The 14,460-nt window shown below is 40.8% G+C and overlaps 9 protein-coding genes across 9 annotated transcripts; 6 read left to right on the top strand and 3 right to left on the bottom strand.

The window, feature by feature from the left end:
• Window positions 1–215: 215 nt before the first annotated feature.
• On the top strand, window positions 216–1,214 carry NEHOM01_0270 (large subunit ribosomal protein L4e; the record flags this gene model as incomplete). The annotated part of the gene is made up of 1 exon (XM_051489148.1): window positions 216–1,214. The coding sequence occupies one exon, from the start codon at window positions 216–218 to the stop codon at window positions 1,212–1,214; it is 999 nt and encodes a 332-aa protein (XP_051345108.1).
• Window positions 1,215–1,613: 399 nt separating this feature from the next.
• Window positions 1,614–2,270, top strand: NEHOM01_0271 (transcription initiation factor TFIIF subunit beta; the record flags this gene model as incomplete). The annotated part of the gene is made up of 1 exon (XM_051489149.1): window positions 1,614–2,270. One exon carries the CDS (start codon window positions 1,614–1,616, stop codon window positions 2,268–2,270), a length of 657 nt encoding a protein of 218 aa, XP_051345109.1.
• Window positions 2,271–3,091: 821 nt separating this feature from the next.
• On the bottom strand, window positions 3,092–5,797 carry NEHOM01_0272 (uncharacterized protein; the record flags this gene model as incomplete). The annotated part of the gene is made up of 1 exon (XM_051489150.1): window positions 3,092–5,797. One exon carries the CDS (start codon window positions 5,795–5,797, stop codon window positions 3,092–3,094), a length of 2,706 nt encoding a protein of 901 aa, XP_051345110.1.
• Window positions 5,798–6,422: 625 nt separating this feature from the next.
• NEHOM01_0273 (phospholipid:diacylglycerol acyltransferase) lies at window positions 6,423–8,159 on the top strand (the record flags this gene model as incomplete). The annotated part of the gene is made up of 1 exon (XM_051489151.1): window positions 6,423–8,159. One exon carries the CDS (start codon window positions 6,423–6,425, stop codon window positions 8,157–8,159), a length of 1,737 nt encoding a protein of 578 aa, XP_051345111.1.
• A 299-nt stretch (window positions 8,160–8,458) lies between these two features.
• NEHOM01_0274 (CCR4-NOT transcription complex subunit 7/8) lies at window positions 8,459–9,232 on the top strand (the record flags this gene model as incomplete). Its single annotated transcript, XM_051489152.1, has 1 exon — window positions 8,459–9,232. One exon carries the CDS (start codon window positions 8,459–8,461, stop codon window positions 9,230–9,232), a length of 774 nt encoding a protein of 257 aa, XP_051345112.1.
• A 16-nt stretch (window positions 9,233–9,248) lies between these two features.
• Window positions 9,249–9,848, bottom strand: NEHOM01_0275 (Ras-related protein Rab-5C; the record flags this gene model as incomplete). The annotated part of the gene is made up of 1 exon (XM_051489153.1): window positions 9,249–9,848. One exon carries the CDS (start codon window positions 9,846–9,848, stop codon window positions 9,249–9,251), a length of 600 nt encoding a protein of 199 aa, XP_051345113.1.
• Window positions 9,849–9,894: 46 nt separating this feature from the next.
• Window positions 9,895–10,908, top strand: NEHOM01_0276 (uncharacterized protein; the record flags this gene model as incomplete). Its single annotated transcript, XM_051489154.1, has 1 exon — window positions 9,895–10,908. The coding sequence occupies one exon, from the start codon at window positions 9,895–9,897 to the stop codon at window positions 10,906–10,908; it is 1,014 nt and encodes a 337-aa protein (XP_051345114.1).
• Window positions 10,909–11,466: 558 nt separating this feature from the next.
• Window positions 11,467–12,747, top strand: NEHOM01_0277 (uncharacterized protein; the record flags this gene model as incomplete). Its single annotated transcript, XM_051489155.1, has 1 exon — window positions 11,467–12,747. One exon carries the CDS (start codon window positions 11,467–11,469, stop codon window positions 12,745–12,747), a length of 1,281 nt encoding a protein of 426 aa, XP_051345115.1.
• Window positions 12,748–12,875: 128 nt separating this feature from the next.
• Window positions 12,876–14,444, bottom strand: NEHOM01_0278 (uncharacterized protein; the record flags this gene model as incomplete). The annotated part of the gene is made up of 1 exon (XM_051489156.1): window positions 12,876–14,444. The coding sequence occupies one exon, from the start codon at window positions 14,442–14,444 to the stop codon at window positions 12,876–12,878; it is 1,569 nt and encodes a 522-aa protein (XP_051345116.1).
• Window positions 14,445–14,460: the final 16 nt, after the last annotated feature.

Consider the following 14,460-nt stretch of genomic DNA (forward strand, 5'->3'; position numbering starts at 1 on the left):
AATATACATCTAAATCTACTTTACTCCAATACTAACCCCAATCAATCAACCCCTATCTTTATTAACTTAGTACCACCCCAACCAAACTAATCCAATCCAAACCCCACTTAACACAACCCCACTCTAATCTAAACTTAACTCCACCCCACTCTAATCTAATCTAAACTAAACCCAATCTAAGACTATTTTTGCTCTTTTTCTTTTTTCAAGCAGGGATGTTAAACAATCAAGTAGAGTATTATGACGTAGACGGTAAAACAGTTTACAAAAAGTCCGAATTACCAGGCGTTTTTAGCACTGCAATTAGAAGTGAACTAGTTAGTATTGTCCAAGACCGAATAAGACGTAATAGTAGACAGCCTTATGCTGTTGATCCTTTAGCCGGTATGAGACACTCAGCTCACTCCTGGGGAACAGGAAGGGCACTAGCCCGAGTACCTAGAGTCTCTGGTGGAGGTACTCAAAGAGCCGGACAGGGAGCTTTTGCTAACTTTTGTCGTAAAGGTCGGATGGCCAGTCCTACTAATGTGCGTAGAAGATGGAATCGTAAGACTAACTTAACCTTAAGAAGACATGTAGCTGCTATGGCTGTAGCTGCCACTGCTTCTTCTGCCTTAGTTGAGAGTAGAGGCCATTTAATCTCTTCATTAAAACAAGTACCTTTAGTTGTATCTAATGAAGTAGAGTCATTAAAGAAGACTAAAGAGGCTGTGCAAGTCTTAGGTAACTTTGGACTGACTGAAGAGGTAGCTAGAGTTAAGGAGAGTAAGTCTTTAAGAAGGGGACAAGGTAAGGCTAGGAATAGAAGGTGGGTTATGCGTAGGGGTCTTTTATTGGTTTATCTTAATGATTGTGGGTTAGTTAGGGCTTTTAGGAATATTCCTGGGGTTGATTTGATGCAAGTTGATTCTTTGGACTTACAGAAGTTAGCTCCTGGTGGTCATTTAGGTCGGTTGGTTATGTGGACTGAATCGGCTTTTGAAAGATTACGGGACTTATTTGGTAGTGCTGAGGAAGGGTCTAAGACGAAGGGTGGATATAATTTACCGACTAGTAAGTTGAGTTGTCCGGATTATCGGGAGTTATTGAAGAGTAAGGAGGTACAAGCCCTCTTTGACCGGCGCCCAGAGATCAAATTAGGTCGAACTAAGGCTGAACCCAGTCAGGTAGCTGCTATCAATCCGTACTTAGGCCTGTTTGCCGAAGTGCAGTAAGAATAAAGAGTTCTTATTATCTGGTTTATTTATCTCAATATTATCATATTATGACTTGTTTTGATCTTATCTTATTATGACTTGTTTTAATCTTATCTTAACTTATTATGACGTAATCTTATCTTATTATGACTTATTTTAATCTTAACTCAACTTAATCTTATCTTTATATCTTATTATGACGTAATCATATCTTTATATCTTAATATTAACTCAACCCAATACTTAACTCAACTCAATCTAACCCAATACTTAACCTAACCCAACTTAACTCAATACGTAACCCAACTCAAACTCAACCCAACTTAACCTAACCCAACTCAATACTCAAACTCAATCTAACTGAATAGGAAGTAGAAGTAGAAGTAGAAGTAGAGATAGGAGGTGTTTTATTTATTTATGGGGGAGAGAAGACATACTAAAGTAACTCTTGTAAAAGTTCCACGGGTTTTGGCCGAATGTTTAGAAAGATATGAATCGGGTACGGAAGTTGGGGCAATTGAAGAGACGGCGAATGGAGTGGTATTTCGTGTTTGTGCAGGGATTGGGCCTAGTGGATTGCCAAGAGAATGGCATATGGATACAAGAGTAAGACAACCGGGTATGTTTACTTTCGTACAAAGATCACAAAGTGCTACTATTGATGGTATTGTGGCTGAAGAAGCTACTATTAGACCGGAAATTACTCCTGAGTACTTGAGGTATAAGAAAGAACGAGCTAAAGCATTAGAAGTCCGACGGGAAGTTAAAGCAGTTGATAGTTTAAGAGAAGGAATTAGAATGGAGAAGTATGGTGCTTCAGAGTACGACTTGATGGCTCGTAGAAGGAAGAAGATGCTTTTGGATAAGAAGCGAGAAAGACTGGCTAAGACTGAAGTTATGGATATTATGTTCCGAGCTTTTGAAGAGTATCCCTACTGGTCACTAAAAGACTTGGCCGACCGATCGGGACAGCCACAGGCTTATATTCAAGAGATTCTGCCGGAAATTGCTGTTATGAACAAGAAGACTCATAAGAACATGTACGAACTCAAGCCGGAATACAAAAACAACTAAGTTAAGTTTGGTTTGGGTTTGGTGTTGAGTTAGGTTGAGGATGCACTTAATAAAGCTGGTTTAGGTTGTCTCTTTATGTAATGCTGTTATATGACTACTACCCAATTCTAATATTAATCCTAACTTAATATGACGTCATCTTATTTCAACTCTACCATATTTATCTAATAAATGAAACTACTCGTTACAAGGAATATCTTTAATAGAATATGTATTAGTTGAGTATTGTGTTGGTATTAGATTGGTATTAGATTAGTATTAGACACTAAGCTTTAACTAGACTTTAACTAGACTTTATTATGACTATCTTTAGATCTTAATTGGGCTGAGTTGAGATGCACTAAACTGAAACTTGTGCTTATATTAACCTAGACCTGATCATAAATGGCTGCTAACTTCATGTGTTTTGGCCTTTGGGTCTAATATAACTTAAGACTTTGCCCTCTTAGACTTAAATGGTGAGGAAGTGAGGGTTGTCATTATAGATCCTTCCTTGAGATATGTGCTGTCTTTTATTAAGCAAATAAGGTTGGGTTGGAATAAGATGACGTCATATTAAGTTAGGATTAGTATTAGGATTAGTATTAGTGTTAGTAAGTAGTGAGTGGCTTACCAGCAACTAAGTTGATCGTATTGGTATTGTGGTGGTATTGTGGTAGTGGTCGTATGACAACAGTACAATAGGGGAATGCTTAAATGTCGGAGGAGATTCCGGCTTACCTCTTGCCATCGGTAGTATGGGTATGGGCCCTTGCCTTGCAGTATAGGACGGAATAGACACTCATGGTAAAGTGGGTGGCAGCAGATGGGGTGGCAAAGCGTTATGAAATTACCGGCGGAACTGACCATGGGTGGAAGGGGATTAGATGTTGTTCGTTTCTTATTGTTGGTTTTGCGTGGTGCGAAGTCTTCTGTGGCCGATAGATGGAAGACGGTTTGATTAGAAGCTGAACATATGGATGCATCCAATTACTTCTAGTGCTATCTTCTATTTGAATGTACTTGAGGAATGTCGTACTATAGAAGGCATGGTAGAGTGAGGAAATTTGAGCTCGTGTCCTTTCAGAGACCTTAAGATCGACTAGTCTTAGCCGGATTAAAGCCTTAAATTGGGATTCTGCCCAGCGGACAATGGTTATTAAGTCGCTTTCAATTATGAGTGGTTTGTCTGTAAAGCGTAAAATCAACGTCTTAACGGGGCAGTGTTTGGTTTGGGATAGTAGGAAATGGCCACATGGGTTGCTGTTGTGAATATGTTGTGTAATAAAAGCATCTCTTAAGTCTGATAAAGTTACGTTATAAATAGTTATCTCGGATGTATCTCTCACTGTGAGTTGATTAAAGTTAGCTGGATCGTTGGCTATATAGTCTTTGAATTCGATAGCTAGAAATTGAATGCCATGCTCCTTAAACTTGCGTAAGGTTTCACTATACATATTACAATCAATATTATTCAGCGGCACAAACAGTTTGCGTAAGTTATAGGTTTTGATGGGATGGGCTTGTAGCTTTTCTTGTTCTAGGTCTTCCAACGGGGGAACGTCCTCGAATGTCCCGTCTGAGATGGAGGCGAGGTCATTAGCTAATCTAAAGAAGTCATTGAAAACAAGTGTAGTGATATCCTGGGCCTTTGGAAGAAAAAGGACTTGGATGATAGTCAAATCGCGGAAGTTTTGGTTCTGAATCTGTATTTCTATGGGGTTATTAAAGTTATAGTGACCCAACATCCAGTAGATAACACGTTCGTTGACATTATCAAGCACCAAGATATCTGCACGTAGAGTCCACTTATCCATTCTGGAAGCTTTGGTTTTGAAAACACCTATGTCAAAGTTAACGAGCATCTTGTTTTGACTAGGGATATTCGAAATAGTAAGTTTGTCGACAGTAAGGTTTCGAAATAAGATAAGAAGATCAATACATTTTTGGCCCAAACCGATGATTGGTTCTATAGACCCATTGATTGTGAGGCTGGTGTAATGTATGTTCTGGCAGAAGTGCTGACAGTGGGTATATTTGTACTCGTTTAGAAAAGTGTCTAACATATCGTGGGTAAGTTGAATAGTTACTGCCTCCTTAAGTTTCCAGTTGGGGATGCTAAGTGACTCGCCAAGACAGGTAACCTCTTTGTTTTCAACACGGTGCGGCACCTCTAGTAATGCCCCGAGAGACAGAAGTGTTTTTAGAGTGTGGTGCAGATCCCCGCGGCCTTCCATGTAGCTTATCTCTACTTCTTTTACTGAAAAGCCATGCATGGCATAGACGCCGGGAGTGTAGATCTTCTTGTACACAGACAAAGGACCACATGCCATGCTGTGAGCGATTTTGGAAACTATCTTAGTGCCAAACATCCATGGTTTCCTAGGGCCACCACCCGACTGCTTTATAGATGCCGGCCGAAGCGAACACGAGGAAATAACCGGGCCCAAAATAGTATGAACTCGAATTTGGAACCTTTTGTGCTTACGCAGATGCTTAAACCAGGTCCAATCTATTTCCAGCACTATCGTTGGGTGATTGGCAATAGCATCATCAAGCCCGGAAAGTATACTCTGGGGATTGGATCGGCCCTTAATAGTGATTTTGTTGCATTTAGGGGGCGGATTTGGTAGACACTCGCAGTTAATATTATATATAGTATGCCAAGTCCAGACAGTGATATTATAGCCATCAGATAAGGGTAATTTACCAACCAAGAACAAGTTTTGGCATTCACTACCGACCAAACAAACCGCTTTAATTGGACGTAATAAGACAAATCCACTATTCAACACCGCCCAAAGACCAGTTTGTGTCTGAGACGAGCAAACAAGCTGACACTCCCTTGTATAATCAGCATGATCATACGTATTCTGTGCTTCCTCTTGAAAGAGATTACAAAGCGCCGGGTTGGTCCGTTCATCATCACTTTGTCTAATCTGCGACTTAATCTTTAAAACCTCGCAGTCAAAGAGATTGACAACTCGAGACATAATCTGCAGATTCTCTTGATGACAGAGCGGATTATCCTGTATACAATCAATAAAAGCCTGTTTGACCCGAATTACAGCAATCTTTCTTATCTCACTCAAAACCTTTCTGGCTGCATCTACATTTGGATACCTGCCTAGGGTAAACCTGATATACTCAGAGCTCCCACCAAAGTAGTGTGCCACCACATTAGGAATATTAGGTGGTGAGCTCGACTGACTTAGGACTACATTCGGATTTGTTTCATAAACTGGGCCTAGGGTTTGCTTAGGAATGTATGGTGTAAGCCGAAAGACTGGCCACGTAAGGTCAAAGCGAAAGCCCAATGACATCAGATTATGAATAAAGTCAGTCGACTTTGCTACGTCTATTAGCTCTTGTTCCGCATCTGGACTGTCTTGTTGGCCACTTTTATTAATATCAGTCGATCCACAGACATAATTCAACAACAATATTCCAATAGATACGATCCTAACTACCATCCAAAGACCATACCTTGCTTTAAAAGGCCAGGCCCTACCCATAAGCACAACTTCGACTACTATACGATAAGACATAGTCCTAAAAACCATATTATTTTTATCTAAATGAATATCGATATATTCACAACACAACTTCTCAAACCCAAATACTAACTCAAAACTACTAAATAAAATGGGAACCAGCACACCCATCAAATCTATCTTATAATTATGCCATATCCAGCCATATGTCCAGTTTCTTTTGATATCACTAAGATTATATACAAACCAAGATATGCCATTTATTTTGAATAAAAGCCTTCGACTTGCATCTACATCTACACTTACATAGATCTAATACTAACTCAAACCATTAGTAACACAACCTAAACCAAACCAACTCAATTGGTAATATAACTTGCGATAAGATAAAACTAGTCAATGTATTTGTGTAAGTCTAGTAATTTAGAAGAGTAGTGACTTGTTTAGTTTGTTCATATATACCCATTGCTTTTAACTTTAGATTGAAATCTTATCTAGCAGATATTATTGGATTAGAACAAAAAGGGGTTATTTTGGTATTTAGAAATATTTTGGTCTCCCCACTAAATAATAACATATAATACCCAATGCAATCAAAATAACTGATTGAGATAAGAAAGAAAGATTTTGCAAGTAAGAGCTGAGTAAATATCCCAAAAAGGAAATCTAAAAAAATTGAATGACGCAAGACAGAAAACCACGCCAAAACGGAAACAAATGTGCTGAATGTGGCCGAGATTTATCAAAAGGAAAGAAACGGAGATATTTTTTGATGGCCGTTCTTTTGATTATTTTTGGCATTGTTTTGAAGAAGATCTACGAACGAAAGTTTCCAAAAACAATCGCTATCGGACTAATGGATGACTTTCTAAAACTAAGTGCGATTTCTAACTTGAATTTAAGCAAGAGTACCAAGGCCAAATTATTATACTTAGCTGAGATAGCAGCCAGTTCAGAACAACGAGTTGATGAGGAACTTCCAGGCATGATTGCAGCCAAAAACGGCCAAAAGAGAAAACATCCCGTCACTATTATTCCTGGGATTGCCAATAGCAACTTAGAACTTTGGAAGACAAGTAAAGAGAGTAACTCCTTTTTCAGGAAGAAGATCTGGGGTTCACACTCGACTTTAACCTTTATGTTACACAATCGGTCCGAATGGTTCAACAGCATGCGTTTAGATGAAGAGACTGGAATGGATCCGGATGGAATTAAAGTGCGAGCTACACCAGGGCTGGAATCTTCTGATTTTTCGATTCCCGGCCTCTGGTTTTGGTGGAAGATAGTGGAAAACTTATCGCATATAGAGTATGACGTCTCGGCTGTTCATTTTGCTGCCTTTGACTGGCGATTGGGAATGGATGAGCTAGAAGAGAGAGATAGTTACTTTACGCGATTAAAGGTAGATATTGAGCACCAATTTATAATCAGTAAGGAGAAGAGTTTAATTGTAGCGCATAGTTTAGGGTCCTTAGTCTTCCACTATTTCATGCAGTGGGTAACGGAAAAGGATAAGACTTGGGTAGATCGGTATATTCATGCTATTGCCTATATTGGCCCACCCTTACTAGGTGCTCCTAAGGCCGCTTGTTGTCTTCTGACTGGCGATGCTTTAGATACAGCTGAGATGGGTGTTGTGCAGTATAGTATTGCTGAGCTATTATTTGGCCGGGCGCAGCGTAAAGAACTATTTAAGACTTGGGGATCCGCTCTAAGTTTACTTCCAAAAGGAGGCGAAGAGTTCTGGGAAGGCGACCAGCCAGTTGATGGTTCTTCGCAATCTACTATTATTTCAACTATTGAACAAGATCCAGCCCATAAGGAAAAACTACCTCTTCCCCAAGCTTTTGAACTGATCAAAGAAACTCTTGGCACACACAATCAGAAATACCTTGAGCGAATTATTAATCCAACCTGCAGCCAAGATACGTGGATAAATCCTCTTCTTTCACCTCTTCCCCACGCGCCTAATTTACGGATTTATTCATTGTACGGGATAGGCAAGCCAACTGAACGAGCTTATATCCTGGAAAAGACCCAGTCCGCTCCTCTTCTTCTTCATCGAACCCAGTCCTGTGAGAAACAAAGAATCTATCGCGGAATCTGCACTGTTGATGGTGATGGCACTGTTCCTCTGCTTTCAGCCGGGTACATGGGCTATGCCGGCTGGAAGTCCAATAAGCTCAATCCTTCCCGGATCAAAACCATCAACAAGGAGTATACCCATACTCCAGCCACAGCTATTCTAGAAGTCCGAGGTGGTCCCAAAACAGCCCAGCACGTCAATATTCTAGGCAATCACGAGCTTATCTCCGATCTGCTTCTCTTAGCCTCCGGAGGCACAATTGAGGAAAGAATAGTTTCTGACCTCCCAACTATCACCAACCGACTATCTGAAAGACAAGCCCAAAAGTAACTCCACAACAACTCAGTTAAATTTAGACAGAAGACTCTATTCAAATGTAATAAACACATCAGATTTATCAAATAATCCAAATAGTCAGATCTATACTCAATCGAATTGAATTGAGTGGAGTGGAGTTGAGTTATGTTATGTTTAGATTAAGTTAAGTTGAATTGAGTGGAGTGGAGTGGAGTGGAGTTATGTTGAGTGGAATTAAGTTGAGATGGATTAAATTAAGTCACTATTTGATCTTAAAACCTATCATATCTTAACTCAACCCAATACTAACCCAATCTTGTTTTTAATTTTCAATGGGTGAAAGTGAGATTCGTAATGTTTGGAAACACAATTTAGAAGAAGAAATTAATGCTTTATCCAATGCTTTGAAGACTTATACTTACGTGTCTATGGATACTGAATTTCCTGGGGTTATAGCTAAGCCAGTTGGATCCTTTTCCTGTACTTCTCTTTATACTTATAACCAGTTGCGATGTAATATAAGTCTTTTGGGTTTGATTCAACTAGGTGTATCATTATCAGATGAAAAGGGCGACCGACCAACTCCATCTACTTGGCAGTTTAACTTCTACTTCAACCGTGATCAGAACATGTCTGCTCAGGAATCAATGCATATTCTGGAACAGGCTGAGATTGATTTTGATAAGCTTAAAAAAGATGGTATTCCTATTGAAGTCTTTGCTGACTTCTTTACTACTTCAGGACTTCTAATGAACGCTGATTTAACTTGGATTTCTTTCCATTCTTCTTATGATTTTGGTTATCTTATCAGTGCTATTTCCGGCAAGGACTTACCCAATACCCCCGATGAGTTCTTTAGTCTACTAGTTAAGATCTTCCCTAGTTTCTATGATATCAAGTACCTCATTAATGCTTTAGGTATCAAGGGTGGACTACAAGATCTGGCCGCTGATCTTAAGATAGAAAGAACGGGAGTGCAACACCAGGCTGGAAGTGATGCCCTACTTACACTGCAGGTCTTCCATGCCTTCAAGAAACAAATAGCCCCCGATGTAGAGAGCAATCAAAAGTACCGCTGCCGCTTATTTGGCATTGAAGCTAACTAACTAACGCAAGACTTTATTAGAAACAGCACCAGGCATTAGGTACTTCACTAATCCGACGCGTGTACTCCGTTTGGTTCATAACTGACTGAAAGAGAAAGTCCACCCCCTCTCCTGTTTTAGCCGAGCCACACATATGCACGGCCTGGTACTCTTTAAACTGAGCTGTGGCTGTTTCCGAGAGAGACCTTAAAGTCTCCTTAACTGAGCCAAGTTCCGGCTGGTTCATAAAGGCCGGGGCATCGTAGTTCTTCAACATTAGATCTACTTTGTTCCCAAATACGAATAAAAGTCCCTTCTTATTGGCAGCTCTTACTGTACTGCACCATTTACGTGCAGCAGATACACTTTCTAAATCAGTTACATCATAAACTACAATTACAGCATGGGCATCACGATAGTACATAGGAGCAATTGCCCCATACCTTTCCTGACCGGCTGTATCCCAAATATCAACTGAAATGCATTCACCATTTCGTTCTATTTTCTTTGATTGATAAGCTGCCCCAATTGTAGCAGGATGGTTGGGATCAAAGCTCCCAGTCAGGAACTTTTTAGTGACACTACTTTTACCCGATCCGCAAGCACCTAGAATAGCTACTTTCGCTCTACAGTCCATAGTTATATTTACTTCTCTCTATTTATTAAGTATTTGTTGTGGAAGTATGCTAGCCAAAAGTGCCCTGGAAAAAATCACAAGAGCAGAAGGCTTGCCCATGGAGATTCTCGTTACGGGTGCCCCGAATTCTTTCCATGAATCTTCTTACCATTTGGATGTGGTTGATGCCGAAGAAGGCGAACCCTTTACTTTGGAAACTTTCAAAAGATCCGTGATAGAGGCTTTAAAGGCCGGTCATGACTATATCTTAGCCAAAGTAACAACATCAGATCCTAACAATGCAACATCTCTTTACAACTACTACTACTCGGCCTTTGAGATTAACAAGATTCTCTTTAAGTACGAGTCCGATCGGCACTTGCTGCACCGTATGAAGGTCCGTAATCCCATGAACAACATGTTTATTATGGGTCAAGTTTATTACTACCGCATTGCTTATGAGTCATTAGAGTCGGCCTTACAGGAGTACGACCATCCTTCTGAAAAGAGCATTAAGGGTCGTACTAAGGCCTTTTCGGCCCTTCCTTATCAGGTAGATAGTTCGTATGTGGATACACTAGAGAAAAAGTCTCGGGAACAAGAATTACGTACAGTATCTCGTGATTTGTTTAAGCCGACGGTTTTGAATGCACCCTCGGTAGTTACGGCCGATAAGAAGTTGAAAGTACGTGCGACCTACTTTGCTAATGATGGAGACTTTCTGGTGCGTTCGCAAGTAAGGGAGTACTTCAAGCAGAATGCGGTTAATCAAGATGATTACTTTATCTTTGAGTTGGAAAGGACGCAGAACGACTTCTTGGCTTTGTTGGAGTCTCCGGATGGCAGTGATGCGGGTGGTGAGGCTGAAACGTGGAAAAGAGCTTTGATGGCCCATTTGAGCTTTATTCTAGTGATTATGTGTTTATTGCTATTCCTAGGGAGTGCACCTATGGTCTTCTTTATTGTCTTTCCCTTGGCTGTCTTTTTCCTGCTTTCAATGGCTTTCTCACTCCTCTATATCTTTTGCTGTCGCCGGCGCACCTTTGGGAGTCTTAATGTTGAGGACGTGGAAGATGTCTAGCAGCTGTATAGATGTTGAAGATGTATATATCTGTAATAATATAAATTGGGTTGATTTAGGTTGTGTTAGTATTGTGTTAGTATTGAATTGAGTTAGTTTTGGGTTATATTAGTATTGGGTTGAGTTATATTGGGTTGAGTTATATTGAATTGAGTTATATTGAATTGGGTTATATTGAATTAGGTTGTATTGAATTAAGCTTTGTTAATCTATGTAATTTGTGTGTAGATTAGATTGTGCTGCCATAATATTTGGGTTGGGTTGCTTGCTATGATTTGACATTTGACTGGCCTGTGGCTAGTGTTGTGTTGTGTTGGGTTATGGAGCATTGGATGGGTTGGAATGGTGTATGTGTTTGTAGTGGTGTGTGTGTGTTTGGGATGACGTGTATGTTTGGGGCTTAGTGTGCAGTCTAATTCGAGAGGCGGATTTAGGGGTAATTATGAAGATAGAATAAGGTGTGCTAATGCTTTGCTGGATTTGTCTAGTGATACTTATAAGTTGGTCAGTCTGTTTGGATTAGGAGTATTTAGATTAAATTGTTGTTTTTAAGTAAAGATGAGCTCTGCAGGAATGCCTTCTGGAATTTGGGAGGAATTACAGTCGGAGGGGCCGGAATTGTTTATGTACTGGCTTTGTCTCTTCGGTCTAATCTATGTGAGCATCTTTCTAGCCCATAGATACGTTCTTTTTTCGATTGACCAAATCGGGAAAAAACTTAATCTAGATAGTATTGGAGCTAAGTCTTTTCTGTTTTCTCTGGGGTTACTGAACGTTCCTTTGGCCTTGGTCATGTGGGATCGCAATGTAACGGAGCCTATTGATTATGAGGTTGTTGGTTCGGTATCGATTGCTGGACTGAGTGTTTTGGCTGGGTTTACTATTGTCATGAACGTGAATAAGGAAAGGGTGGGAATGGACTTGATGCGGCACCATATTCTGTTTTTGGTCCTTTCAGTTATAGTCTTTCCTATTATAGAGTATACAGTGGCCTTTTCGCGTTTACTTGGCCTGGGAATGATTGCTGTCTATGCTATGTATGTATACATGCTCTTAGATAAAGGTATGGGCAGTGCGACTGTGTTGAATAGTAGCTCGTTAGAGGAGGAGTTAGATCCGAGTAATTGGCTGCTAAAACTAGTTGACCAGCTAATGTTTGCTACTTGGATGCCTGAGGACCCTTCGGTTTTATCTATTATTCTATCGCCGGTGGCTTTAGTAGCTGGAGTCGGACTGGCAATCGGGCAAGTATCGCTCAAAATGGTAATTGCTGGCTCTTTAGCAGCAGGCGCTATTATTCTGCTTATTGGGCCGGGCGCTAAGAAGGGTAGTAACATTCGCTATATCTATGCCTATGTGTGCCAGGCCATTTGGCTGAATATTGTTGGGATGGCTTTGTTTGAAATGCTCTTGGGCTGGCTGAATGATAAGGCTGTGACTCAGTCCAATGTGCTCACAAGCACTCTTTACGCTTGGAAGTACTGCTACCCGTCTGCGCTGGTAATTATGGCGGCTTTGGCCAGAGGACAGTATCGCTTGGCCTTGAGTTTTTCTTTAGCCATTCCCATTCATAACTCATTGTGTAATTATGGCTTGGTTCTGTTGGTTAAAGCCCCGCAGGTTTTCAAACACAGCATAGCCAACATCTATACAACGGTCTTCTTTATTACTGAGATTGTCTTGCTCTTTATGAACACGGAAATTAGATCTGGGTTCTTTGAAAAGGAGGTTGGCGTGCTCTTGGGAATCTTATACTTCATGTATTTGATCTGTCTCTTCTTTAGCCCAATTGAGTTTGACTTCTCTAAAACTAAGCCTGTTTTCAAGAAGGGCCGCTAAGTGAACAATAAAGTATATAGTGGTGTTTGGCTCGTCCCCCACAAGTAAGTAACTAGATAATTGGTTTAAATAATATCTAAGACTAATCTGGCAACCTAATTTGAGCTTTTATTGGGAAATAGGAAAGATTAGAGCGTAGGATCAATAAACTCAATGTTAATAGTAATGGGAGTTGGATGGTACAGCTTGGCTTTAGCATAGTCAGTTGGCTTGATAGGTTCAGTGGTGACTAGCTGCTTTGGAAGGCGATTAGGGCCTAGGTGGATAACTAAATGGCGTCCATGACGGTTGGCGGCCTTTGAGTAGCAAATGTTGATAAATGGGGCTGGAATGAGATGCTTGTTGATGGATTTAGATACCTCTGCTAGACCGTTGCTTTGGCAGTACTTGATGTTGGGGTGCATTCTTAATTGCAGCTTGTGGACTGGCTTTTGCTCATGACTTTGGATAAGCATAGGAAGGTCTTTTGGCCTAAGACGCTTGATTTGGTTAAGGACTTGCAGAGTTACATCGGTGATAATCAGAAGGGTGACATTATAGAAAAGACTAGCCGAGCCATCTTTTTTGATTAGATGGACAAGAACGGCATAGGTCAGTCTAAGTTGCTTAATTGTTCCGATCTTAGCTCCAGTCAGGATAAAGGAGGGAAGTAAGCCCGGTGAGATTTGAAGGTTTAGTAGCTGCAAGTGGTCTATCTGTGGTCGATGAAAGCGGCTGAAGTCCAGTAGAGCTAGTTTCTTTGGATTGATAATTGTTATCTCTTTGGCTAAACAACTCCAGCTTATACAAGGAAATAGCAGATTGATGTCACTAGAGATATGCGAGTCAATAATAATGAGCTTCTCCAGCTGTCCAATCGAAAAGACAGCAAAGAGAGCGTAGATATATTTTAGGCGGCAGTTTGAAATCATAAGACCCCGAATTTGGAGAGGAATCCGTTTTTCTAACGGCCAGAAGAGCATCTTAGATTCGTGGGTTTTTGTTTGGCAATCCATGACAATCCGGTCCAAGTGCAGAAGATCTGCATTGATTTTCGCCAGTATAACAATGAGCAACTCCTTTTCCAATGGTAGCAGGCATTTGTTCTCGCCCTCCACGCGGATCTCTTTAATGTAAAGCATCTGGATGCGCAGAAAGAGTCGGCTAAAGTAGGCAAGATCTTGCAAGCGGGGTTTTAGGTTCATAGTGTTTGCACCGAGCCAATAGGGCTGGATATGGTCCGGTGGGGTTGGTGTTGCTATTGGACGAATGCCCTGCGGATCGGATGCACTACGTTTGACTCTTCGTTGGGCGACTGTCAGTGGACGAATATTACGATTTGTTTTGGGCCTTACTATCGGCCTAAATTGAGTCGGCTGGGTCGGTACTGGAGGGTATAGTGGCTTATTAATGGGTAAAGTCTTCAGAGCAGAGTCAGAGTCCATGCTAAATGAGTCGCGTTTAGATGCCAAAGACTCATCTGAAAGAAAATAGTCCGGGACATGTGATTGTGGCTTAGTTGATCTAGTATTGGGCTTATCTCGGAAGTACATCTCTGAACTGGATATATCATCATCGGATGAGACTAATTGAAAAGGGGCGGTGGGTTTTTGTCGTCGATGCCTGGGCGGAGGAGTAAAGCAGGCCGCCCAAACAGTACAAGTGTAAACTAGGATAAATATTCGCTTGAAAAGAAGGTTCGCTATGTTGCTGGTCATCTTGCTATTTGCAAGA

Source organism: Nematocida homosporus, assembly GCF_024244095.1.
Source record: "Nematocida homosporus strain JUm1504 chromosome Unknown 4444, whole genome shotgun sequence".
Taxonomy (NCBI): domain Eukaryota; kingdom Fungi; phylum Microsporidia; genus Nematocida; species Nematocida homosporus.